Raw genomic sequence first — 24,061 nt, 5'->3', positions numbered from 1 at the left:
AATTGCATTTTAAGAAAATGATGAATCATTTCTCTTATTGTTTAAAAACATCATTATAACAAAATCAACATCTTTGGTAAAATTTTGAAGAATGTTTAGATGTTGGGTTGTTTTTCAATTCATTTGACAAATCAGATCTACACAAGAAGTTATCGTTCCTCTAGTCCTGGCATGGGGAACTGGCTGGCAAAGCTCTCCACCTCTCCCCGCAGCTTGTTGATCTGGCCCTGAATATCCTCATTCTCTATCACTGCATGGCGGAACTCTTTCAAAGTTTCTGTGGAAAAATATAATCCAAACATGATCAAGAACTAATATTTCTATGTTCAACAGGACAAGTGTCATATCTAAAATCACAAATGAGAGACTTTTTCATTAGTTTCATTCAATAACAAAATACTTCACAAACTGAAAGCTTACTTGAATACTTTTTGGCATTTATTCCTATCTGCACTCCTCGATCTAGGAATTCACAGATTTTCTCAAAATCCTTCTCCTTCATTCCACGGGAAGTCATTGCAGGGGCACCTAAGATTCAAATGTTCAAAATGCAAGAGCCATATACATGTATGTACAGAAAATGGTTATCATATTCATGTTACGGTATATCTCAAACAAATGATCAGATAATTCTATCTGTGAGCAACAAAGCATTGGAATTGCCAGACTTCATTTAAGATTCCCTAAGAATTAACATCCCCATCAATATTGTGACACTGCTTTATTTCATTTTAAAAAAAGAACATGTATGAAATAAATTGAAATTATACAGTTATGGCAGTCTATAACGTTATCTTCCCAGGTGATTGTACAGTACATTTGTACCTATTCTGAGTCCTCCGGGAGTCATGGGACTTTTGTCTCCAGCACAGGTGTTCTTGTTGACAGAAATCTCACACAGCTCCAGAATCCGCTCCACTCTAGCTCCATCCGTTCCCTTGGATTTCAGATCCACCAACACAAGATGATTATCAGTACCCCCTGAAAAATCAGTCAGCTTTATTGTGAGAAAGTACCAGTACTTTAAAACATCAGGCTGTTTGTATGTCCCATTAAGCAATATAAAACACTACTTGATATGACTTACCAGAAACTACACTATATCCTTTATCCAATAAGACTTTTGCCATGACTTTGGCATTTTTGATCACCTGCAGCTGATACTCTTTGAACTCTGGAGATTTGGCCTAAAAGAAAACCATAAAATAAACACAAACATACCAGGTACACATTTCCTGCATAAGTTTGACAAGCTTAATATTGGTTACCACCTTTTATTTGATAAAGAAATATTATTAAGTACATAATTTAAGCTGTGCATTACAGTAAAGAACACTGTCTACAACATTGCACTTTTTTCACAATTAAAAAACTTTGAAGAGCAATCAGATACCGTAATCTGTCCCTGCTTATCAAATCATTTACTATCAATTCTAAAAATTCTGTTTTGTGAGACTGACTAACATTTCCCAACAGAAGTCATCACCTGTTTGAGGGCGACTGCTAGAGCCCCGATCTGGTGCTGATGAGGTCCCCCCTGTAGGGCAGGAAACACAGCGTTGTTTATCTTCTTTTCCAGGTCATACATGACATCATTTCCTTTTTTGTCCACTCCTTTTTTGCCTTTACGGTAGAATATCATCCCAGATCTAAAGAAATAATACAATTAAACCAATTTACATTTCTCCTATAAAATTTTCATTTCAGCAGCAAACTATAATATATGGTAAAGTTTGCAGATGGAGAAATGGATAAACATATGTATGTCCAACTCTCCATCTGCAGCCTCTGAACTAAGGATTATGTTACGTAATCCTTAGTTCAAGGATCTTTAAATTCGAAGACATTTAAGATAACCAGACAAAGTATAAAGCTCTCTCCTCTGATGCTTGGACTGAATGCTTTACCTGGGTCCCCTCAGTGTTTTGTGGGTAGTGGAGGTAACAACATCAGCATGTTCAAATGGACCAGGAATAACATCAGCTGCCACCAGTCCTGAAATATGGGCCATGTCAGCCAGCATGTAGGCATTCACCTCATCACAGATCTGTCACAAACAGAAAGAACACACGCCATCAATGTTAACCAAGATCTTCTGGCACGAGACTTAATATAGAGAGCATTCATTGAATCATAGTAGGATAGCAATGGGGAATATGTTGGTTAAATGGTACAGAGTACACAACATTTTATGACGAAGAATTTCCCTTAGACATCAGTACCTCTCTATAAGCTTTGTAATCCAGAAGGCGAGAGTAGGCTGTGGTTCCTGCAATGATCAGCTTTGGACGGAAAAGACGAGCAGATTCCCTGAGTTTGTCGTAATCAATGTACCCTGTCTTGGGCTAAAGGAATAAAAATGCTTCATGAATAAGCTATCTAAGAATATTGTTTACTCAAATAAATGTTTAATATATGTTAACATTCAGTATCTAATCAAAGATCCAATTTCATACCACTTCTCATCAACAAAAATTTAAAACTGCAGATGTAATCATGTAGAATTCTATTTTTCTATCTAATTTTACTCTTAGCATTTTCATACATCTATTCTGTATGGCATGGATTCAAAAAACACTGAAGTAGCTGAGATCCTCCTGGTATCAGTCATAAATCCATGAGTTAAACTGAAAACCAAAGCAAAAACAATATGTTTTTATTATTTCATTGTATGTACATGAATTTTTCTATATGTAACACCAGCCAAGAATGGAATATATAGTACAGCTTCAAATGACCATCAATAACATGAACACTGCCAATACATGTATAACCTTGTTTTAACCGAATCTTAAAGGGGCATGGTCACGATTTTAGTCAAATTCTATTTTTCTGTTTTTATTATTTATAATGCTTCAGGAATGCATTTCTAGTGACCAAGTCAAATCTGAGGGCCAGTTGTAGAGTTATGAGCAAGATGCAGGGCTCATAAATTTTTGTCATGTAATTGATGTAAACAAGGCTCGTGTCCTGTTTTTGTTTACATATGTTCAATATACCAGTCAAAAATCGTTTTCAAGTTGATTTGTCTGTATGCTTATTCATTTTAAGCATGAATAAACAGTTCCTAACATTTAACGCATTCATTTTAGGTCTACAACTGGAATTTTTACTTCAACATTCAAAACGTAAACAAAAGCTTTGTTTACATAGCAAAGAATTGTAAGTTCTGTAACTCGCTTTTAATCAAGGAATGACACTCAAATTTGAAATGACAATTAAAAATGCCTTAGTGAAGCATTGTAAACATTAAGATTGAGGAAATAATTTTTGACCAAAATCGTGACCATGTCCCTTTAAATCAAGTTCAAATACTAAATACATGTATCTCAATGTGAAAGCTAAATTTTCAGTATTACATATACCATGAAAAAGTGAATTCATTATGATCAGCAATACTCACTGTCCACCATCTGGTAGATCAAGGCCCATAATTCTGTCGTGTGGCTTCAGTAAGGCAGTAAAAGCCTCAAAGTTAGCAGGACTACCAGAGTATGGCTGTACATTCACCCCCCACTGATGAGGGTCTAGGCGGAAGGCCTCCAAAGCTCTCGTCTGACACAGACTTTCGACTTTGTCAATGAATACATTTCCTCCATAGTACCTGTAAAAGTGCCTCATTTCTTTAGGTCAACAAATTTATATACATGTGTGAGATGATACAGTGTTTTAAATAAATTGATTGCAGGATGGTTAATACAGTGAGTTTACAGAATTGGTGACTGACCTTGCACCAGGGTAACCCTCGGAGTATTTGTTAGTAAGACAGGATCCCAATGCTTCCTGGACTGATCGACTCGCAAAGTTCTGAGATGTGAAAATGAATAGTCTTATATTAACAGCTGAGCAGTTCTATACTTCTGGTTAATCATGGTTCTATACTTCAGGTTCATCACGGTTCAATACTTCTGGTTAATCATGGTTCTATACTTCTGGTTAATCATGGTTCAATACTTCTAGTTTATCATGGTTCTATACTTCTAGTTTATCATGGTTCTATACTTCTGGTTTATCATGGTTCTATACTTCTGGTTTAACATGGTTTTATACTTCTAGTTTATCATGGTTCTATACTTCTAGTTTATCATGGTTCTATACTTCTAGTTTATCATGGTTCTATACTTCTGGTTTATCATGGTTCTATACTTCTGGGTTATCATGGTTACTTAACATAATTTTCATGTTTGTTGACAGCATTTCTTGAAATTGATTTGATGTTGTTACATACTTTTATGTTGTTTACACATTTCTTAATAAAAATTAATTTGATGTTGTTTGGTTTTTTTAATTTGATATCATTACATTTCATAAGTAACATCTATCTTAAGGAGAACACTGACCTTTGTACTTAAAATTCTTTTAAATTCATTATCTCAAGGTGAATATGAATAACAGAATTCATAATGAGCCCAATTATACATAATACATGTACACTGGCCTGATTTACATCATATGCTCTCTCTATTCACATGAGCTCACATGACCTATCACATGCCTAACAAAGCAGTAGAGTTCAAGACCATTGTCAACATTTCAGTTTACAGGAGTTATTTATAGACAGTGAGGCACATGACAAGCTCCATTTACTACCAGGACCATTGACAACTTCAGGGATTACCTCGGAGGCGATGAGTTCCAGACCATTGACCTGCCTCTTTTTCTCCTGTTTGATGATGGACATCAGTTCCGGATCATCCTCCTCCAAACTCTCTCTCCCAGTCCATAAGGTCCGTATAGCTTGCCTGGTCAAAAGCCTCCGGGACAGCATCTAAATTGTATAAACCAACATAACTATTCAAGAATCAGCAAATCAGTGCATTCTCTCACAAGAAGAGCATGTTTCCAGTTCTTTATATCTGGATGCAAAATATTTCCACTATAACACACAGATTGCTAACTAAAGGCATATTTTTTATTGATGTTTTGTCACTGATAACTGCTACTAAGTTCAGCTCCTATGGTAAGTTGGTAACTGATATTGCCATAAAATAGATCAACAAGGTGATTTTTTTAACAAGTTACATTTATCTCTTCACTTTGTGCTTATTCATTGTATTCCAGCATGTTCAGATTTCCAAGTAAATGTTCCAAAAGCTAATGAATTATCAGAATATCTACTGAAATTATAGTTCTTAAACCAGTATTTTCCTGAAAACAAAAATAAAATATTGTTTAATCACCAGGTGTCTTTAAAAAATCTTTTTCTGAATGAACACACCTGCATTTTTGCAACACATGCACTAAAAAATTGAAGCTTCCTTCTATCTCATCAATCTATACCTTTTTCATTAACATTTAAGATTCATTTTAGCATGTTTAGTAATGGTTCATAACAGGTGATAACTAAATTATGAACAGAAAATTTTAATAACCTCCAAGTCTCCTATCTTATTCTTTTCAGATCGAGACTTTAAACTGATACACTCAATTACAAGGAAGTTGAATGCCGATTGATATGTAAATTAGACATTAATCATGTTCATTGTTATTCTTAGATGGTTAGACCTTGATGATTATCTAAGACCAGCAAAAATGCTGGCAAAGGGCAGTCATTGATTTTATAAAATTCAATTTATAACCAAACAACATTCGGTCAAAACTATGAATCAGAGCTTGAAATTGGTTTTTCAATGGTCAGAATTTTTTTTACATTAATACTTCAAGAAATGAAACTTTACCTTTATGCTGTATGTTAATTTTTTGTATTTGCGTTAAGTATTAAATCAAGTTTAAGAATTACATTAAAAAAATTGTTTTATGAAAAACTTATATTCTTACTAATATAAATATAACGAGGACAAAATACCGGTTTGTTCAACATTCTGAATGATGCATTCTATGCCAAAGAAATAAAGAGCCAGCTTTGAAATCCTGGTGTCTATAAATTTAACAAAAGAACAATGAATTTTTCACATTTTTAAATCTTCTAGAATGACCATTAACACACATTTACATATCTTTAATTTATAAATGCTTAAAATTACTAGCATATAGTTGCAATATTAAGGCAAACAGTGTTCATAAATTCGTTATGTCACACATTATTATGTAAAACAATATACCGATGATAGAAATACTTAAATCAAGTAATATCTTTTAATATTGACTTGATAAATCTTTCCTTGCAATAACTGGTGAATTTTCAATTGAGGTCATTTGTATCCTAAAAAATCCTACAGTCTGCAATGCCAGATAGGTCTAGTACAGACCAGTCAATGATTTTTAGTTCCCATTGTGCAGCAGACCAACTTTTAAGTTTTCTGTCAAAATGTCACAGTGACATTCATGCAAGAAAGATAATAAAAGCAAACAAATCCTGAAAATGTCCGACTTTGAATCGAATTCCTTTGTAACATTCTTTTCTGAAATATGATTTACTTACGTAAACTTCTACAACCTATGTTTTGATTCAATATGTGCACTGATATTATCAATCATGCGGGTTTAAAAAATATTCTATTTGGAAAAAAACTAATCTTCAAGCCAATCGTCATTTTCTCCCTAGAGTCCACTTCATGTTATTGAACTTATTTATACTTACATCTCTGATGCTGAAGGATAGTATCCCGACACGAGCCATTGTAAACTGGTAGTCTGCACATTCGGAATAAAGTCGGGAACCAGCAAAGACTAAATTACGGAATCCAGTACCTGCTACAATTTTCGACTTTCTTTAAAGGCAATGACATCCGATAAAATTACCTATAGGAGTTTAAGTAAAATGAGAAATTGTAATTGTATGACAGGAAATTAGGAATATTCATTTCTTTTTTTATTTACAGAATAAACTATGTACAATGAACTAAAAATGTGATTCTCTCAGAGAGAGAGAGAGAGAGAGAGAGAGAGAGAGAGTACGTTCAAATTCAACCCCCCCCCCCTCCCCCCCCCCCACACACACTTGACAGAACGATGCTACGTGTATGATCGAGTATAAGATAAACATGAAGTATCAAAACAACGCCCATAAGTCTGCAGAATGCTCCAGGAAATGTGCATACCCGCTGTTTTCTAATACACTGGGAAGTTCTTAATGACACCATTGCCTTAAATTCTCTTTATTAAACCTGACATTCTGTTGCATATATGTGTGAATTAATCTCTTTTTTATTCGTAGCTAGTCGAATATCGTTATATGTATTTACTTTTTCGCACTACAACGCAAAAATACATATTTTATACTTAAACTGCTTAAAAATAATTAAATTAGTTCCTTATATTTCAGATTTTTTAAATATTTATTTAATTTATATATGAATTGATGGAACTTGAAAAGAATTTTTTTAGAGCAACAAAAATACTTCAGACTAAATGTCCTTTAAACAAGAGCTCTTGGACTATTTCGGAATTAGTCTTCCCTTGCACATCATGCTAACCCAAGTCAAGACTATCAAATAACTCTTACTGTTATTTTAAACCACTGATTCTGTTTACGGTTTTAAACAACTACAAATGAAGAAAAACAACGCAAGTGAAGCATTGCATTTTGGGTCACAAAAAGTCATTACAATGGTTTCCAACGAGCAACGCGTATTTAAACTTTAAACAAATGCAATTTGGTGATATCAGTTCAAATATGACCTGCGAATGACCAGTGATAATCTGTGAAGGGGGATATAAAAACCATCTGCAGCCATGGATTCAGATGGTAGTTCACACAAAATCAATGATGCCAAGGTACGTCAGCTATGTGGGAATTGTCAGCGCAAGATTAACATTGCGTGGAACTGTACAAACTGCAGAAAAATTCTGTGCTACAACTGTAAGTTTTTACACGCGAAAAACGAGTCAACACGGACCCATAAAGTTGTGGAAGCACAAAATCTAAAAAATGGCTACGAGGATTCAACATCAAATAAATCTCAAGACTGTTCCAGCCCTACCGATCGGCCTCCGTCAGCCACAAAGTCCGTAACAGATCTAAGGATACGAGAAACCTGCAAAGACCATGACGGCCCGCTTCTATATCATTGTCATACCTGCACAAAGCCCCTTTGCGATGAGTGTGTTCGAAACGAACATAAAACGCACGACTTGATCAAGATACAGCAGTTTATAAAAACCGAGAAACATAAGTTACTACAAGAAGCGTCGGATGTCAAGAAAACTCATCTTGTTGAATTGAATGCAATGCTTGAAAACTGTGCCGCGAAAAGGAAAGAATCAGAAAATGGATTGAACAAAGCGTACGATGAACTGAATGAACACATTGAAAAACTTATTGCTGAGGTAAGGAGTGTGGCAGATGAAGTTACCGATGATTTTAAAACCGTCCACGTTGGAAACGAGTCCGAAATTAGCAAAACCGAAACCGAAATTAAGGAAGCAATTGGCGTTGTCAATGAAGCGATATCAATATGCGAGAACAGTTTGGATGCATCTATTTATAATGTGTATCAAGCTAAAGAGAAAATGTCACACCTCAATGAAGGAATGGTATTTCCGAAAGAACCTACAGTTCATCCAGTTGATTTTGAAAAGGGTCAAATCAATAGGTCTCTTTTAAGTAAAATGATATGCACGAGTATAGTGAAAGAAGAAGAGGAGGAGGAGGAAGAAGAAGAGGAGGAAGTAATAGAGGAACCCGTCAGACCCGAAAGCAGCAAACCAAAGATTCCAAAGGAGGAGTTTGATAGGTTTATCCTGTGTAAGGTCGGCATTAGCTGTTTGTCTGTTGGTGTGGATCACTCCATAACAGTGCGAGATCCGCAGACTGCAAGAGGTATTCAGAAGGTGTTTATCAGACACGGAACGAAAGTGGACATCAAGGAACCGTTAGAGTTCGATAAGTTGGTCACAGATGTTTGTTGCTATGACCTCAAAATCACTTTGGTTACTTTTGTAGGCACAAGTGCCATAAAGGTCGTCAATCAAGTAAATGGCAAAATCGCGTCTTTTACGGATTTAGCTCCCCTGTTTCCGGTCAGTTTGTGGAAGACAGCAGACGGATCGATTCTTGTGTCCGTCGTAGAGAGCGAGGAGCTAGAGACCAATGAGGGCAGTACCCGCGCAGTTTACATTTTATCTTCCAAAGGACGAATCCTGAAAAAGATCGAGTACTTTCAAGGAAAGCGAACACTGAACAGACCACACCGGGCCGTGGAGAACAGCAGGGGAGAGATAGTAGTGGCGGACTTCATAGACCTGGACGACAGGGTGATATGGATGAAAAAAGATGGCGAGGAGATCTGTTCCTACAGGGGACACATCTCTCCCAAGTACCCGCGACTGATGGCAGCCCAGGGTCTCGCCTGTGACGAATTTAACAACGTCTATATTTCAGATGCTAGAAACAATGTGGTTCATGTAGTGGATGGCTCGGGAAAATTTGTTCGCTTCATCGAGAACGACATGGACCGGTTTTTCTCCCCTTGGGCTCTCTATATGGACAGGGACACACTGTGGATTGGTACAACCAATGGACGTCTGTATCGTACTGTCATTCAGGGCATTGACATTAAATGATGTATTTTGTAGTCTTAAGTCAACTTTATACAGATGCTGACCAATAACTAATTCACAATTTCATTGATATTGTTGTTTGATATAATAATCTGTGTTTTATTTTGTTGTTTTTATAGATTTCTTTTATTGATTATTGTAACAACCCAAATATGAATAAATTCATACAATAAAACAACATATTTGCAATTTGATTTTTTTTAATGAAGAAAGGTATCAAGAGAAGAGTTGTAGAATTTGTTTCAACGTATCCAATTTTTCTTGATTAATGAGGTCATACATTAAAAAGTCGCTCTTGATTATCATATTTGCCGTAAAAGTTTAAAGAGGATCAGAGTTCCTTGGCCACGTAGTCCCACGAAACTACCACTCCTTGCTGGGGACCTAGCGTAAGACTGCTTGTGTCCACGTCAGTGTCCGCGTCAAAACTCTCGGATCCGCCCGTCGTCAGCTCAAACGAGGCTTTGCTCTGTATGGTGCTGTGGGCTTTCGCATAATCACGTGACTGTGCCGTGTTGGCAAAATTAATGGCCACCAAATACCTTCAATGATAGAAGAAAACAACATAATATACAGTTTGGCTATAATAATACTGGCTGAAAATGTTAGCGAGGTTTTTTTTTTATCTATACGAGGTAGGGGAATCATACCCTTTCTTTCCATCAAATTCTCGAACAAAAGAAAACACAGCATCATCAACCACGGTTGGATAGTAGTCTCCTATACGGAAGGTGTCGTCTGATCTTAGAGTGGTAAGGTTTTTGAAGAAAGACATGAGAGAGTCCCCTTTAGCACTCTGATTCTGAAAAATAAAATTATCAAAAATAGAGGATAGTTCTTTGAGCCACATTTGGCAGAGAACAGACAAAGGCTGAGAAAATTAAGAGTTCACAGGAATCATTACCTTCACATTATTGGTTTGATAGTCAGCACCAACACTGATCCACGGACTTGTTCCGTTGGTGAACCCCCCATTGAGTGTGTTATCCCACTGCATGAGTCCCCTCATCGGTTGATTCCGCGATGTGCTGCTGCTGGGTGGGATACTAAGGTCGACCAAGTTGATTTCGTCCCCATAATACAGGATCGGGGTGCCGGGTAGTGTCATTGACAGCATTGCAAAGCATCGAATAAAACTCTCGCTGTGATTGGTTGCAAAACGTTTTGTCATCTCATCACCAAGCTAAAGTTATTAAAAGTAAAAAAAGTGCAATTTTTTAGTAAACACCTTTAAACGACAATGATAAAGATGGCGATATCATGGTTCCATCAATAATTTCTTCAAATCAAGATCAAAACAGACGTATATTCCACTTGCGTTGTGTAAATATGATTGGATACTTACGGACCACGTCGGCCAGCGACCTGAGGGTAGGTTGTCCATCCAGCCATTGACATATTCCCTAATGCACTGACCGCCACAGTCTGTAGGAAACTGTCTCCTCTTGACGGGAAGATGAACCCCGTCTCTCTGGAAGTGGCCGTAATACTTCATCATCTCTACATTGTTGGACATAGGGTCTGGGTCAGCCATTAGAACTCTGTGAAGAGGGAAACTCCTGAATTAAATTTTGGCATTCTACGTTGTCTGCTAAACAGCTCGTCTTTTCATTTACAGAGTTTTTAAATGGTTTTTGTGAATTCTAAATATCCTGCCTGTACTTATCCGTGTATGCATCAGTTGTTGTGCGCCACCTTGCAAACATGTCATAAATTTCTGGGAGATTCTTTGTGTAAATATGGTTGTAGTCACCGTATTCCTGAAATAGTTAAATATAAAAATTACAAGGACTATATAGAAATACTGTAACTATTGTATATAATAATTATTCACTTCTAAAACAAATCGGTGAAACATACATCTCCTGCAGCACTTGGGACTTTCGATTCATCCCGTAGGTCATAGTCCGTAAAGAGATAGGCGCTGTTCCTAATGTAGAACCCGTCCACCGACTTGTTCAACCAATGCGTCAAAATTTCCTGCAAAATACATATAGACGCGGTGTAACTTTAATTTTAATCCTACAATACCAAGGATCAAACTACTCCTAACATTCTGATAGAATTTTCTTGATCTTACATTGAGTTTCTCCTTGACCTGCGGACTACGAAGGTTAAGGTCAGGCTGGTTGTGTAGAAATTGATGTAGGTAGTATTCTCCTGACCTCTCAGAAGACGTGTTCCATGCGCCACCCCCATACATGGATTTCTGCAAAAGAATAAAGAAAAGAATGAAATAATTGGCCATTACGATTTTGTCTTCAGGTTTGATCATTTCTCTTCTACATCTGAACGTACCCAGTTTGTTGGTGTGTTTGTCCATACATAGAAGTTTCGGTATGAATCGTTCCTGAATCTCGCCTCTTGACTCCATTTAAACCATTCACTCTGGTCGCTGGTTTGTGAAGGGACGAAATCCAGTATCACTTTAAGACCTAATAATTACAACAAACAATATGTTATTCCAGAATGTAGAAATGAACCACAATTCAAGATCTTTCAAATCATTTCATATCATTCAGATCACATTACAATATGGAGTTTTGAGAACAGGAATTTATTGAACCTTTCCCGTGCGCATGCGTGATAAGTCTTTGCAATGCGTCGTCCCCGCCAACGGATCCGGCAATCTTCATGTGGTTCTTGATGTGGAAGTCGCCATCAGTTCCGTCATCTTCGTAGTCGGGACTCAGTGATATTACACCGACCCCAAGGTCCTTGATGTAGTCCAATTTAGATGCCACTCCTGGAAAGAACAATATGAAAGGTATGTTTGACAATGATATCGATACAGAACATAATGCACCGTATGAATGGCATAGTGTACAGTTACCCAATGTTTTATGGAAGGCCTCTTTCATGAATTACAAGATGGTCCAACCATGCAACTTTCGCACACTCTTTCCTCATATAATGGTCAAGCAATAAAATATATCCAGATTAACAGTCATTACCATCTAAGTCTCCTTCGCCGTTTCCATCGCTGTCCTTGTAGCTCCGTACGTAAATTCGGTAAATGACCTCGTTTTGCCACCAGGATCTGGAATCCGGGGATTTGCATTTCGGGTAAACCAACACCAGCGCCACCACGGTTATGATCAGCGCCAGCCAGCCCAAGAGGATGATGGAGATGCATATCATGCGCAGACGCCTCCAGAACGGTTTGGAGGAGTGTACCAATAACTCATCCTTTCCCATGCCGCGGAAAGGGCTGCCATTGTTATCTGAGAGCTTGACATCAATGCTCTCTGGTGATCTTAAAGAGAGAATGAAGAGCGAATTAGTACACGGGCAAATAATTGATATATACATGTACCTTTAAAAATTCGTAAACTGTGAATTGCTAATTTAAAGGGACTTAGACACGATTTAAGCTCAAATATTTCCATATTTATTTTTTCATTTTATCCAGAATAGGTATTATGGTGTTTATTTTATATTATTTGTCAAAATATATATGTAAGTCAAAGCGAGTAATAGATGTTATAAGTCTTTGTTTTGTAAATAAATATCGAGTCCTGTTATTGTTTATATACTAGTATGTGTTGGATTGTACATGTATAAGTTTCAATCCAATGTTAATTGGTTTTTGTTGTTGATGAAATCATTTATGAACACATTCAATAAGTTTATCCTTTTGACCACAAGTTATATATATATGGTGAAAAACAATTTCTTTGCATTATTTATAAACAAATTTAAGACCTGAGCTTTGACTACAAACTTTTCCCTCCGTATCTCGCTTGTAACTTGACTTCGAACATTCAAGTTTTGGTAAATCATTCAAAATACTAGTACATGAGTAAACCATTTTATACCAAACAATAAAAGAAATTTTTTCATTACAAATCGTGCGAAAGTCCCTTTAAAACCATATGCATATGTACAAGTCTTGACTTAAAGTTTCTATGTCATCCATAAAGTGACTACATCTTGTACGGATTTATTTGCAACATAACTCGTATATAGTCAGACTTTGGATTTAGTAAGTTAGTTTTGCGAGCCAATTACTCAATGATCAGTATTGTAAACGTCATGAGAGTACAGTACATGTAGAGATAATACTTACGAAGGTTTTTCTGGTGCATATGAAATAGTAGATATTTCAGGCATGATTTCCACCCAACTTACAAAGCAAGTGCTTATCTTAAAGGTTAACCTTTAGATAGAAGAGTTCTCCAAATCACAGAAGGCAAACAAGTCCTAGGAAACCCAGCTATGTAGTCTAGACCATGCAGACTGTTAAAAAGTTAGTCCCGTTTGCCGGCCGCATACACAACTGGGGTACTATCACGTGAATAAGATACACATGTGTATATTATATGATGTATTAACTATTTGTTTATCGGTATTTATCAGTGAAACATTTGCGTCAGAAATCTGATTAAGAAATGACAAGATAATTCAGACTTGTTTGGCATTTAAACCATGTCATCTTAGTTTACACATGTACATGTGTAAACAATACGACTTTGGGAATTTATAAATTGCGCTACGTAAGGGTTAATGCACTGCTAAGAACAGTTTAAGAGTATACAAAGTATGCTACTTAAAAGACATGAAGATTTATATAGAAGTAAAATTGGTTAGAATGTGATACCCAATTAACCTTTAATTTTTTTATTCAAATGAACGATTTGCTCTTATAAGTGCAACAAAATAGTTCAAAATGTATGGAAAAAAACCAATCGTTTCATGGGGAACACAAACAATAAAAATTGAGGGAAAACAACGGAATGGGATACATGTCTAAAACATATAATTGTGACGTCATTTGGCAAAGGACCCTCGATAAACGTAAAAGTAACGTCACAATCAAAAAGGTCTGGATTGTTACGTCATAAACACGCCGTAACGAAGGCATTGCTGCATTGTTAGCTGCACACAGAGGTATGTTGATGAAATTCTCTCATCTGTTTAAACAATAATTGACATTTTTAGTGTGAATGATAGAAAAGATGCATAATATTTTGTGAAGTGAATGTAATTTGATTAAATAAGATGTCGTTTTAAGCTTAATAATCGGTCCAAATACTTTATTAGATTGTTTTGGGGAGACTTATTAAAGATGGCTGAGATTGGTTCCGATGAATTTCCATTCCGGTTGGAAATGTTTATAAAGAACAACGGAGAAATTAACGTGAGGGCGTTAATGGCTGCTGATCTGGGGGACTTCACGTAAGTCCCTTTTATAAATTTTTTGTAAAAGTTTTTATCTGGTTTTAATATACAAAAAAACCCCTATAAACGGTTTAGTTTCAATATGATTATGATGTTAATACTAGTAAATCTATATTCAGTAGTTCTTTAAATATTTTGATATTTATACAGAATATTTATCATTTATTCATTTTCTGTATGTATCATTTTTTAAATGTATTAAACCTTCTATGTGCTATATTATTATTGCAGCCCTGAAGATCTCCTGTACGAATTCTACACGCGGACTTCTGCTGAGATTGCCGACATGAAAAGAGACAGAAGACGACTAGAAGCGGAAATCCCGCAGGCGACCAGGGGCATCTTGGTATGAAATTTTGAAACTCGAAATATAAATGGGCGTTAATGGAAATGAACCTCGTTCAATACAACTGGCAGTCTGCGCATACAACTTTCTTTTTACAGATGAAGCGTAAGGAATGTGCAATTGTTCAATCAAACATCACCAAATTGAAAGAAGAATTCACCGATCTGAATGAACGTAATAAATTGTTGAAAGAGATCATGAGGCTAAATCAGTCCCTGAAACCACGATTGGCCACGCAGAATCCCTTAGAGCTCGGCGGCTGTGCCACTCTTCCAGATCTACACCGGAGGGGAGCCCAAGTCCTCAGGGACCATGACTCACAGAATCCCCGAGGTCAGAGGCAGTCTTCCCTCTGGGCCAGGGACTCTCACAGTACACCGAGTCTACCGTCCATAGACAAGACTAGACAGCGACCAGTACCAAGCTATGCCCAGGAAAGTTCTGGCCTCTGTGGTCAAAGAGGAACAAAAGCAAGCCTTTTGACCAGTGAATGTAAGTATAGAATTTTCAGCAAACTCGTTTACTTAAATGTAGTATGTGAAGAAATGCATGTCTGTGAATGTTAATATCATATACCGGGTATATAAGTGCTCCGTTTTTTTTTCATTTTAGACAAACGGGTCAAAAGCTTAACAAATACCATAGAGAGAAAACGAGAGTGTTCTCAAAGGATGAAAGATCCTTCTCTGTCCAACCTCAGGAGGCGAAACGTACCGCTAGGAGGCGGTAGATCCCAGAATGCCATGCATCGAGCGAATAATGTGTAATGGGTGGATGTAGATGTCTTTTTTCTATGCTCTTCCACTCTAATTTAAATTATCCATTTCGTCTGGTTTTGCTCCTTTTTGTAATTGCCAATTCTGATTTGTGTTAGTCATTAAATGTAAATGAACAGTGTGTATTTATATCTTCGATTCCTTCACCTTGCATTTACTTACATGGTATTTTAGATTTTATCGCAAGTAACAAAGAGATGTAAGGTTTACCCAGGTAGGCTGCCAGAGCAATAAAAGGGCGGTCAATTGGTTGCGGGTCTGTTGTATAGCTTATTTTAAACACTTACCTGAACATTCGACGTCAGTGGTAAATCATACGAAGGCATTGTATTTTCTACTTTTTACCACAGGGGCCAAGCCCGTTTTAACATTAATTTCAATGTAACCAACTTTATTTATGGTTACATTGAAATTAATGTTAAAACGGGCTTGGTCCCTGTGCTTTTTACTAAACTGAGAGAGAGAGAGAGAGAGAGAGAGAGAGAGAGAGAGAGAGAGAGAGAGAGGAGAGAGAGAGAGAGAGAGAGAGAGAGAGAGAGAGAGATTACCTTATATCTATTTCATCAAACTTATCATTTGACGAAGGCTTGTATGCTAGAGGTTCTATATTGTATGACTTGCTCATATCTACAAACTGAATAAATTAAAGACATGGTAATATAAGTTGCAACACACACTGAAGATAGATACGTATGAAAAATTCTATATAGTGTATGCGTTATACCGGTATCATCTCAATAGTCAGAAGTTATGCAGGGTCACGTTTGTCATACTTTACGAAACCCCTGTACCCGGGTTTTCTTAATTAGCTACCTTTATTTTTTCTCTTAATGACAACCTGACCTTTTACTGCTAAATTTTAGAAAATGTTAGATTTGTGTACATAATCATTACAAATCCCACATGTACAAATATGTTCACATACAATAAACAAAAGATAAAACGAAAACACAACAACCTACCTGTAGGGAGGAGATAAGACAAAAATGGCGTTCACAGGTGAAACTTGTATCACTGACACACCTGAGTTACGGTGCACAGATATGCAAAGTTTTTAAAGTATTTACCTGCTTACCTGAGACAAGGGAAGATAACCGCTGAAGTTTTATAGTTTTTTAAAAGTATTTGAAAAGATGGTTCAGTTAAAGGAAGAAAGACAATTAAAGAAAATAGTCAAAGGATTTGATATGATATGGGCCTAATATGGCCCCCGTCATTCGCAACTTTTAAAAGTGTGTCAGGTATATTAAATTGTTACCCGTTTATTTAGTTTATTTGCACTCGCTTGCAGTATATAACGTCATATATGACGCTATTTTTGAATTTCAATCATAATCAGTCCCAAATTGACATATATCTTATCTTTTTTTTTAATGGAAATAAATAGCGACGCTTTGAAAAGGAACATTTTTTTGTCACTTAAGTCTTGGGTAAATACATCTTTGATGAAAAATTTTGTTTGTTCAAACATTAATAATTAAGGTTTTCTAAAGAAAAAAATATTTGAAAACAAACCTTTTATGCTAAAAATGCAAAAATGGCGGGAGAAGGTTTACTTTATGATGTCATATTTCAAAATTGTGGACATTTGGATCAAAATGAAAATTAACAAAAAACTGCACATAAATATCCGTACAAAAAAGCAAAGAATTACAGAAAATGGATGATGTTCATTTTACGGGGCCATAATAGGCCCATACCATATATTGTCGTTTGTTTAAAACCATATTAACCCAATGGATGTATTGCGCCCAAACCCTGTTAAGGGACATGGTCATGATTTGAGCTGAAAAATTTCAAATTCTAATTGCTTCCTCATTTATGATTTTAAGAATGTCTTATTGAACTATTTTTAGTAACCATATTTTAAGTGTAAATCATCGTGTTATAAGCGAGATGTAGAGACTGTACAAACAAATTTTCTGATGATAAACAACCGACAATCTCAACTTCCTGGGTCTTTCTCATATTCGGGAAACCTATGCCGGAAAGACTCGGAAAAATATGCGATTAAAGCGACTGACAGTTCCGAATAATAGTATCGAAACATTTCAATATTATTGTTTTTCGCAGGTCAAATTAAAAAATAGCATGATTTTGTATTATATACTATTAATCTCTGTGTTACCAATGGCTACCGAGGATTTCAAAGTAGAGATATGAATATCATAGATATTTGTATATTCCATAGACTTGTAATCGCACAATAATTATAATGTGGAATTCGATCACAATAATTGTTGGGTGACATTCCAGAACACAATAATGATTTGATGATGAAAAGTAATTATGTTGGGTTTTTTCTTTTAAGTTAAGATTATGTAACTATTGTGAAAAGATAATAATAGTGCAATTTAAGTGAAGTTTGCTGAAATTATTAACAGGTTTCACTACGTCCTGGTCCAGCACCCGCCCCCCCCCCCCCCCAAACTTCTCATCCGCCGAATCTACTAAAATTGAAATATTTTATGTTCTTTAACTTTAAAAATTCCATACTGTTTAAACTTATAAAAATATTTTTGGAACGTTTTATTGAGTTTCAAATTTTACGTCTAGTCTAGATCTAGAGATTTAATTGTGTACTAGTGGCAGATCTTTTTTAATTATTTATTGACCCGTATCAAGTTTTGTGGCAGATACCCTATACATGTATTTATTTATTTTGAGAAAAAAATATGCATTTTATTACGATGGGGAAAATCTATTTATAAACAATCTTACACTAAGCATCGGTATTGCAAGTAACCACCGTACGCGTACGTACGTTATCGCTAAGGAAAATTCCTTGTAATCCTCTTTTATAAATAGTCTCGATCAATAGTACCAACTTTACCTTACAGTGAACCATATATATATATATCAACATTTGTTTAAAATGTTAATGTTTGTATTTAATGTACCGAGTATGTTATAAATATTTTTTTAAATGAGACATATTTTGCTGAGGACGTAAGTGGCAATACAACATAATAGTGATGATATTACTATACAGAGAAAATTTCCCCTTCGTTCGCCCCATTTAGTTTTGATCGCTTCTTGCCCCCAGAGCATTGGCGATAAACACCGGTATCAGCAACATTGGGCCCAGTTTTTGACTTGACGGACGCTAAAGACAAGCAATATTTCGAGGATGTGATACAAGTGGTATTTACTGGTGAATACAGGAAGAAAACCTCATCCGGCCAAATACTATACATAGAAAAGGTGGACTCATTAATAAAAAAAGATGGGGCTAATAGGAGAAAACATGTCGGAATCGTTCTCCAAGTTTGCATTCATGGTCATTGTTTTCTTTTTGGCGACTGCTACAAGAGGTTTGTGTTTATTTTCCATGCTAATAATTTTATAAATAATATATTTTCATTCATAAATAATGAGCATAAGTGTTCATTTTCAAATTTATGGAATGTTTATAAAACTACAACGTTAAATTTACATGTTATTGTTAGAATGATTCAGGGAAAATTCTACAAAATTCTTGATTTTTCCTGATTTTGTACTTAGATAAACATAAATTCTTTTATCTCTCACTAAAACTGCATCGACGGAGAGTTAGGGTATTTAAATTTTATCGATTTGACATATATATTGAGTCAAAGACCCAGTAGGATTATCGATACGTGCTCTAGTTTCTAATTGGATAACAAAATATTTATTCAATAAATTTCATCAACTTAAAGTTATTGTTTGTGGTCTTATAATACAATATTGAATTTAGACGCCCAATATTTAATTTAATTACATGCCACTGAATGTTTCTGACCTGCTGATATTTGTTGAGCAAGAGGGAGACAATGAATTTAATAAAGATTCGAATTCAATGCGCTTTCTTTAGCATGTCTCCCTGACTTGAAGATTGTTTTTTTTCTCATATATTTTAATCGATGTAATATAGCTTAGAACCCATCCTGCCTCCACCAATGGAGAGCCCTTTTCCAGGCTTGAACATTGCTTCAAATCATTTTACTGGTAGTTTTTGACAATGGCATATTCTTTATTTCATGCAAGATGATGTTTTGTAATATTACAAACCATATAGAACATTCATATACCTTTTTATTACTAAATATTGAGTAGACCGGCCTTTTCAACAATAGAACAATTTATAGATGATTCATAGATGCAATAAATTGCACAATAGATGGATTACCTGACAGAATAGATACTATGGTTGTTCGTTTAATATGGATGGAAATAGAAATGAAAATCTCTATTTTTACGCTCTATTTTGTTATAATTTTAGAAACGCCTTGAATAGAGGTTCTTTCCTAAATATGTTCAGTTAGAAACTATAGCGTCTTTGTAAAACCTAAGGAGCTTTTTTTTTAATTTTCCAGAGCTGTGGGTTGTGTTATCAAAGCAGCTTATTATCAAGATTTTACTTTGAATATCATCTATTTATAGAATGAAACGAACACATTAATCATCTGTGACACTATTGTAGGAGAATGGCTCCTGGTGATAGTATACATGTTCAGGGACCAGCTTCAACAAATAACGGGCTTAGGACTGGATGAGCAGGTGCCTACTGTGAGCGCTGACAATGGCACCACCCACCCTCCCCAATTCCTGCTGGAATCCCACCACCTCCAGAACGTGCACTGGTTCGTTCTGATGGCCGTGTCCACGTCTTTCATTATGTACTATGGCATGGCGTATGGGTGGCACTATTACTACTATGTCAACCGCAGGCACTTGGTAATTAAGCATTTATTTAAATAAATTAGTTACACACCCTTGGTTATGATCCTAAGGTCTGCACTAGATTTCTGTTAGCAGATACTCACATGGCTGTATAAATCATCATTCTTTTTTGTTATATTAGAGAAATTGTTTTTATGAACATGTTTTGCAGTTTTACAAGAAATCCTTCTTTTTCTAACAGTCGGGCAGGTAGGAAATCGATTTATGTCTAGGAATTGTATGTTCTAATATCTAAGGTCTAATAGCACCTTTGGGTAACTATCGATTCCTTGGTTACTTTTATCTGTAGCAAAATATACAGATCTCTCCATATTATCAGTCGATATGTAATCGTTCCTAAAACTCCATACAAGACAATATCTAGCATGCATCTGTACTAAATTTACACTTACGATACCTCAGGATGTACCCATCATAGCGGAATGCTATATTGTTATATCGGGGGTCTTTTCACGTGGACGTGAGGACTTATTGCGCTACTTAAATGTAGGAACATTATTTACATAGTTTTATATGTTATGGTTAGCTTTTGGTATCTCAAACTAAATTTGGCACTGAGGTAAACATTGTGAGATTCTAGACATTGTAGCTGTCCATGAGTAAAACTTTAGCATGAATTACATTTCCTTCACGCATAACAATGTGAAACTAGTGAAACAAAAAACAACAAACAACAAACAAAAACAGAAAAACCCATAAAATTCATTTCTTTGAAAATACAGTAATAATCATATTTATAAACGATAAAAAGATAGAGTGCTTGAATATAAAGAATTTCTGTTACATATGTTCGAATGGTGTGCTGTGTTGTAACATAGTCGACTTATTGTTTTCCTGTACAGGCCAAGGAGTGGAAGTGTCAGCCGGACAAGTTCTTGACCCCCGAGAACGAAAGACACGAGATTCTCCTTGGCTCCATGAACATGTTAATAGGGTCAACGGCTTCTGGGGTCATTGCCTGTTACATCATGAACGGCGGTACAATAGTTTACATGCATTCAACATCATCAACAGTGTTTTATAGAACTGCAAATTTTTCATTTAAATTATGCAATTATTGTTTTTTAATTTGAATGCATTTTTAAATCTCTCAGTAGGTAGGGTCTCGATTGGTTTCACCATGGTTTCTTCTTTGAACTTCAGGGCATTCTAAAATGTACTACAGTGTACCAGAGCGAGGCTGGGCATACTTCCTTTTCTCTCTAGTGGCGTTCTTTGTTTATAACGAGACAATGGCCTACTACCTTCACCGTCTGTTCCACAACCCTTGGCTGTATAAAAAGATCCACAAAATGCACCACCGGTACCACCAGCCCACGGCCTGGAGCGCAGTGGCAATGCATCCTCTGGAATTTATCATGTACCAAGGGTATCTGGCGGCCACGCCCTTCCTTGTTCCAATCCATGCCTGTAAGTTAAAATGAAAAGAGCAGTATACGTCTCGAAGAAAAGTTTCCAAACCATATTTCAGCATTAGTCATGGCGAAGTCACAATGATGTTTTATCATCTTGAATATAGAAGGAAGAGAAAAAATAATACGAGTAACGTTGTCATGTTTAATTATTTTTTTTGGAAATTGCTTATATCACATCTGTAAAATTATATAAAAGGATGGGGTTTCAATGGGCTATATCGGTGACCTTGTCCTTTTTCCAGTCCCCTTCCTGTTTGTGTTGCTTTACTCCTACTACTACGGACTCTGCGACCATTCCGGAATCAAGATGGGCGCCATCTGGCCATGGCAACCGCATTCCTATTTCCATGACAACCACCACAAGTAAGAACCATAATGAATAAAATCAATAATACTAGTAAACAGTCATGATTTTATATGACTTACAAAACAGGCATTGGAATTATATTTATTTTTTCTTTGTTTACCAGACATTTTCACGTCAATTTTGGATTCAACACGTACTTTTTTGACTGGTTCCATGATACTCTGAGGAAAGAGAGCAGAGTATATGGGGAAGAGGTTTTTGGGGGACGAGGAAAACAAAGCCAGAAATCGGAATAGTCATTTAGAACAAAGCAGTCTTCCTGTTGGTGCCACTGTATGACCATAAGATTCTGTTGTTTGTGAAAATGGTTAATTGTGAAGATAATGTTCTGTTGAAATATTAATGAATACTTTTTATCAATGTAACTTTTCAAGGGTACTTCAAGAACGTAAGAGAATGTTTATATATAGGAATTTAGAGATAAATGGGGATATTTTTTTTTTGGGGGGGGGTCAGAAATATTATTTAAGTCTATTTCAACTTGATTGAAATGCAAGGACATCAAACTGTTATTTTAAAAGAGATAAATATTTTCTGTTTGTATATAAGATTGGCACGTACTGTGTGCGTGTAACTGTGTGTGATTGTGATGTTGGTATGAACATTAACACGTAACCAGGTACACACCAAAGAACAGAGTCTGTGTGAGGGCCCGATCTGGGCTGGTCAGGTATTGATAATCCACTATGACGTGTAATCTGTGACACAGATTTCACTGATACTCAGTCGTGACCAGCCACAGGAGAGTGCTGATATTTATTTGTTTTCACTGACTGTAGTTGTATTTTGTTAACTGTGCTAGTAACTTATTTTCGTTGTAGTTATGGGTTTTTTTTTTATTTTACGCTAAGATCTCTGTCCACGTACCCATATGACAGTTAATACGATTTATACGATCGCATTACTTGATGGGTATATGGAGTGGTCCGTATTGGCAGTATTTACACAATATATTTACATGGACACATCCCAGTCCTCTCCCGCGCCCAAATGACAGCGAATACAACGACATCCCATTTGTATTGCTTGACGGGTGCCAAGGATGAGGTTAAGGGATTCTAGCATCAACCCACCCCTCTTATTCCCTACCCCAATCATAGTCACCAAAACATCAAATGACAGCTAATACAGTACTATCTCAGATGTATTGCTTGATGAGAGTTATGGTTATGAAGGACACCCACCCCCACCCCCAATCAGAGGTCAGAGTATTTTGACCGACCGATATTATATTGTTAAAACTCCAACAAAGATATCTATTTTTTTTAAAACACAAGATAGATTGTTAAATTCAATACATGTACATTGAATTTGTAGTTTGAAAAAGTTTAGCTCTATTTGTGGAATTTAAATTTAAAGTTCAACTAAATCAAAATCATAATAGGATTTTTTTCCCACAGCACGACCATTCAAAATTAATTCCCCCGAGTAGAGTGTATGTGGATATGGGGTATTTGTATGTATACATAAATTTAAATAGAATTGTTATGTGTCGCTATTTAATTGACAAATATTTTTTCCCCTCTACGCATATGACGGTGCTAAGGAACCTGATACCTAGCGCTTGATGTGTAGTCGCTTTTATGCTTATGTCTATTTTAATAGATAATTTTAAAGTACTTTCTTTCTGAGTTATTCTGAGCTTCAATTTTAATTTTGATTAAGTAGAGATTTATGTAGTCTTAACACTAGTCAGCGCCAAATCAATGGTTTACATTATATGGAATTTTGTTAAATTTTGTTTTTCAAACATTTGTTGTCAATAAAATGATTAATTTCAGAATTTTAAGTATTTGTTCTTTGTCTACGT

At 35.9% G+C, this 24,061-nt stretch overlaps 5 protein-coding genes across 7 annotated transcripts; 3 read left to right on the top strand and 2 right to left on the bottom strand.

The window, feature by feature from the left end:
- Positions 1–80: 80 nt before the first annotated feature.
- On the bottom strand, positions 81–6,695 carry LOC105323187 (serine hydroxymethyltransferase, mitochondrial). Of its 2 annotated transcripts, none has more exons than XM_011422186.4 (12): positions 6,542–6,695; positions 4,619–4,768; positions 3,728–3,807; positions 3,404–3,604; positions 2,546–2,627; positions 2,223–2,345; positions 1,908–2,047; positions 1,487–1,649; positions 1,088–1,187; positions 826–981; positions 421–528; positions 81–277 (listed from the first exon to the last, which is right to left on the bottom strand). In XM_011422186.4, the coding sequence occupies exons 1-12, from the start codon at positions 6,578–6,580 to the stop codon at positions 150–152; spliced, it is 1,470 nt and encodes a 489-aa protein (XP_011420488.3). In that variant the 5' UTR covers positions 6,581–6,695; the 3' UTR covers positions 81–149. The 2 variants fall into 2 exon arrangements, with proteins under 2 accessions (XP_011420488.3, XP_065941668.1); XM_066085596.1 differs by having other exon boundaries at positions 3,728–3,814; positions 4,626–4,768.
- Positions 6,696–7,635: 940 nt separating this feature from the next.
- Positions 7,636–9,465, top strand: LOC105323193 (uncharacterized). The gene has a single exon (XM_011422190.3). The coding sequence runs from the start codon at positions 7,636–7,638 to the stop codon at positions 9,463–9,465; it is 1,830 nt and encodes a 609-aa protein (XP_011420492.3).
- A 179-nt stretch (positions 9,466–9,644) lies between these two features.
- Positions 9,645–16,843, bottom strand: LOC105323184 (alpha-glucosidase). Of its 2 annotated transcripts, XM_011422182.4 has the most exons (12): positions 16,728–16,843; positions 16,314–16,399; positions 12,417–12,718; positions 12,029–12,208; positions 11,761–11,897; positions 11,543–11,671; positions 11,323–11,442; positions 11,119–11,222; positions 10,808–11,003; positions 10,367–10,645; positions 10,113–10,264; positions 9,645–10,004 (listed from the first exon to the last, which is right to left on the bottom strand). In XM_011422182.4, exons 2-12 carry the CDS (start codon positions 16,388–16,390, stop codon positions 9,794–9,796), a joined length of 1,887 nt encoding a protein of 628 aa, XP_011420484.3. In that variant the 5' UTR covers positions 16,391–16,399; positions 16,728–16,843; the 3' UTR covers positions 9,645–9,793. The 2 variants fall into 2 exon arrangements, with proteins under 2 accessions (XP_011420484.3, XP_011420485.3); XM_011422183.4 differs by lacking the exons at positions 16,314–16,399; positions 16,728–16,843 and adding an exon at positions 13,532–13,904.
- On the top strand, positions 14,259–15,888 carry LOC105323186 (uncharacterized). Its single transcript, XM_011422185.4, has 5 exons — positions 14,259–14,352; positions 14,506–14,640; positions 14,875–14,989; positions 15,088–15,481; positions 15,602–15,888. The coding sequence occupies exons 2-5, from the start codon at positions 14,531–14,533 to the stop codon at positions 15,754–15,756; spliced, it is 774 nt and encodes a 257-aa protein (XP_011420487.2). The 5' UTR covers positions 14,259–14,352; positions 14,506–14,530; the 3' UTR covers positions 15,757–15,888.
- Positions 16,844–18,737: 1,894 nt separating the features above from the next.
- Positions 18,738–24,034, top strand: LOC105323181 (uncharacterized). Its single transcript, XM_011422179.4, has 6 exons — positions 18,738–19,079; positions 20,210–20,463; positions 21,312–21,447; positions 21,613–21,879; positions 22,127–22,247; positions 22,355–24,034. Exons 1-6 carry the CDS (start codon positions 18,992–18,994, stop codon positions 22,485–22,487), a joined length of 999 nt encoding a protein of 332 aa, XP_011420481.3. The 5' UTR covers positions 18,738–18,991; the 3' UTR covers positions 22,488–24,034.
- The last annotated feature ends 27 nt before the right edge of the window (positions 24,035–24,061 follow it).

The sequence above is a fragment of the Magallana gigas genome, chromosome 5 (assembly GCF_963853765.1).
Source record: "Magallana gigas chromosome 5, xbMagGiga1.1, whole genome shotgun sequence".
Lineage (NCBI taxonomy): Eukaryota > Metazoa > Mollusca > Bivalvia > Ostreida > Ostreidae > Magallana > Magallana gigas.
This window is presented reverse-complemented; position numbering and strand designations above follow the sequence as displayed.

What these genes read in the sequence shown, in the direction of transcription:
- LOC105323187 (XM_011422186.4), bottom strand. Translation starts at nt 6,580, where the DNA reads ATGGCTCGTGTCGGGATACTATCCTTCAGCATCAGAGAT. An exon ending in ATTACAAAGCTTATAGAGAG is followed by an intron (nt 2,048 to 2,222) that starts GTACTGATGTCT and finishes TGTTTGTGACAG; the next exon opens with ATCTGTGATGAGGTGAATGC. An exon ending in AAAACACTGAGGGGACCCAG is followed by an intron (nt 1,650 to 1,907) that starts GTAAAGCATTCA and finishes TTATTTCTTTAG; the next exon opens with ATCTGGGATGATATTCTACC.
- LOC105323193 (XM_011422190.3), top strand. Translation starts at nt 7,636, where the DNA reads ATGGATTCAGATGGTAGTTCACACAAAATCAATGATGCCAAGGTACGT.
- LOC105323186 (XM_011422185.4), top strand. Translation starts at nt 14,531, where the DNA reads ATGGCTGAGATTGGTTCCGATGAATTTCCATTCCGGTTGGAAATGTTT. An exon ending in GCTGATCTGGGGGACTTCAC is followed by an intron (nt 14,641 to 14,874) that starts GTAAGTCCCTTT and finishes TTATTATTGCAG; the next exon opens with CCCTGAAGATCTCCTGTACG. An exon ending in AGGCGACCAGGGGCATCTTG is followed by an intron (nt 14,990 to 15,087) that starts GTATGAAATTTT and finishes TTCTTTTTACAG; the next exon opens with ATGAAGCGTAAGGAATGTGC.
- LOC105323184 (XM_011422182.4), bottom strand. Translation starts at nt 16,390, where the DNA reads ATGAGCAAGTCATACAATATAGAACCTCTAGCATACAAGCCTTCGTCA. An exon ending in GTCGCTGGCCGACGTGGTCC is followed by an intron (nt 10,646 to 10,807) that starts GTAAGTATCCAA and finishes TAATAACTTTAG; the next exon opens with CTTGGTGATGAGATGACAAA. An exon ending in ATCAAACCAATAATGTGAAG is followed by an intron (nt 10,265 to 10,366) that starts GTAATGATTCCT and finishes TTTATTTTTCAG; the next exon opens with AATCAGAGTGCTAAAGGGGA.
- LOC105323181 (XM_011422179.4), top strand. Translation starts at nt 18,992, where the DNA reads ATGGGGCTAATAGGAGAAAACATGTCGGAATCGTTCTCCAAGTTTGCA. An exon ending in TTTGGCGACTGCTACAAGAG is followed by an intron (nt 19,080 to 20,209) that starts GTTTGTGTTTAT and finishes ACACTATTGTAG; the next exon opens with GAGAATGGCTCCTGGTGATA. An exon ending in ATGTCAACCGCAGGCACTTG is followed by an intron (nt 20,464 to 21,311) that starts GTAATTAAGCAT and finishes TTTCCTGTACAG; the next exon opens with GCCAAGGAGTGGAAGTGTCA.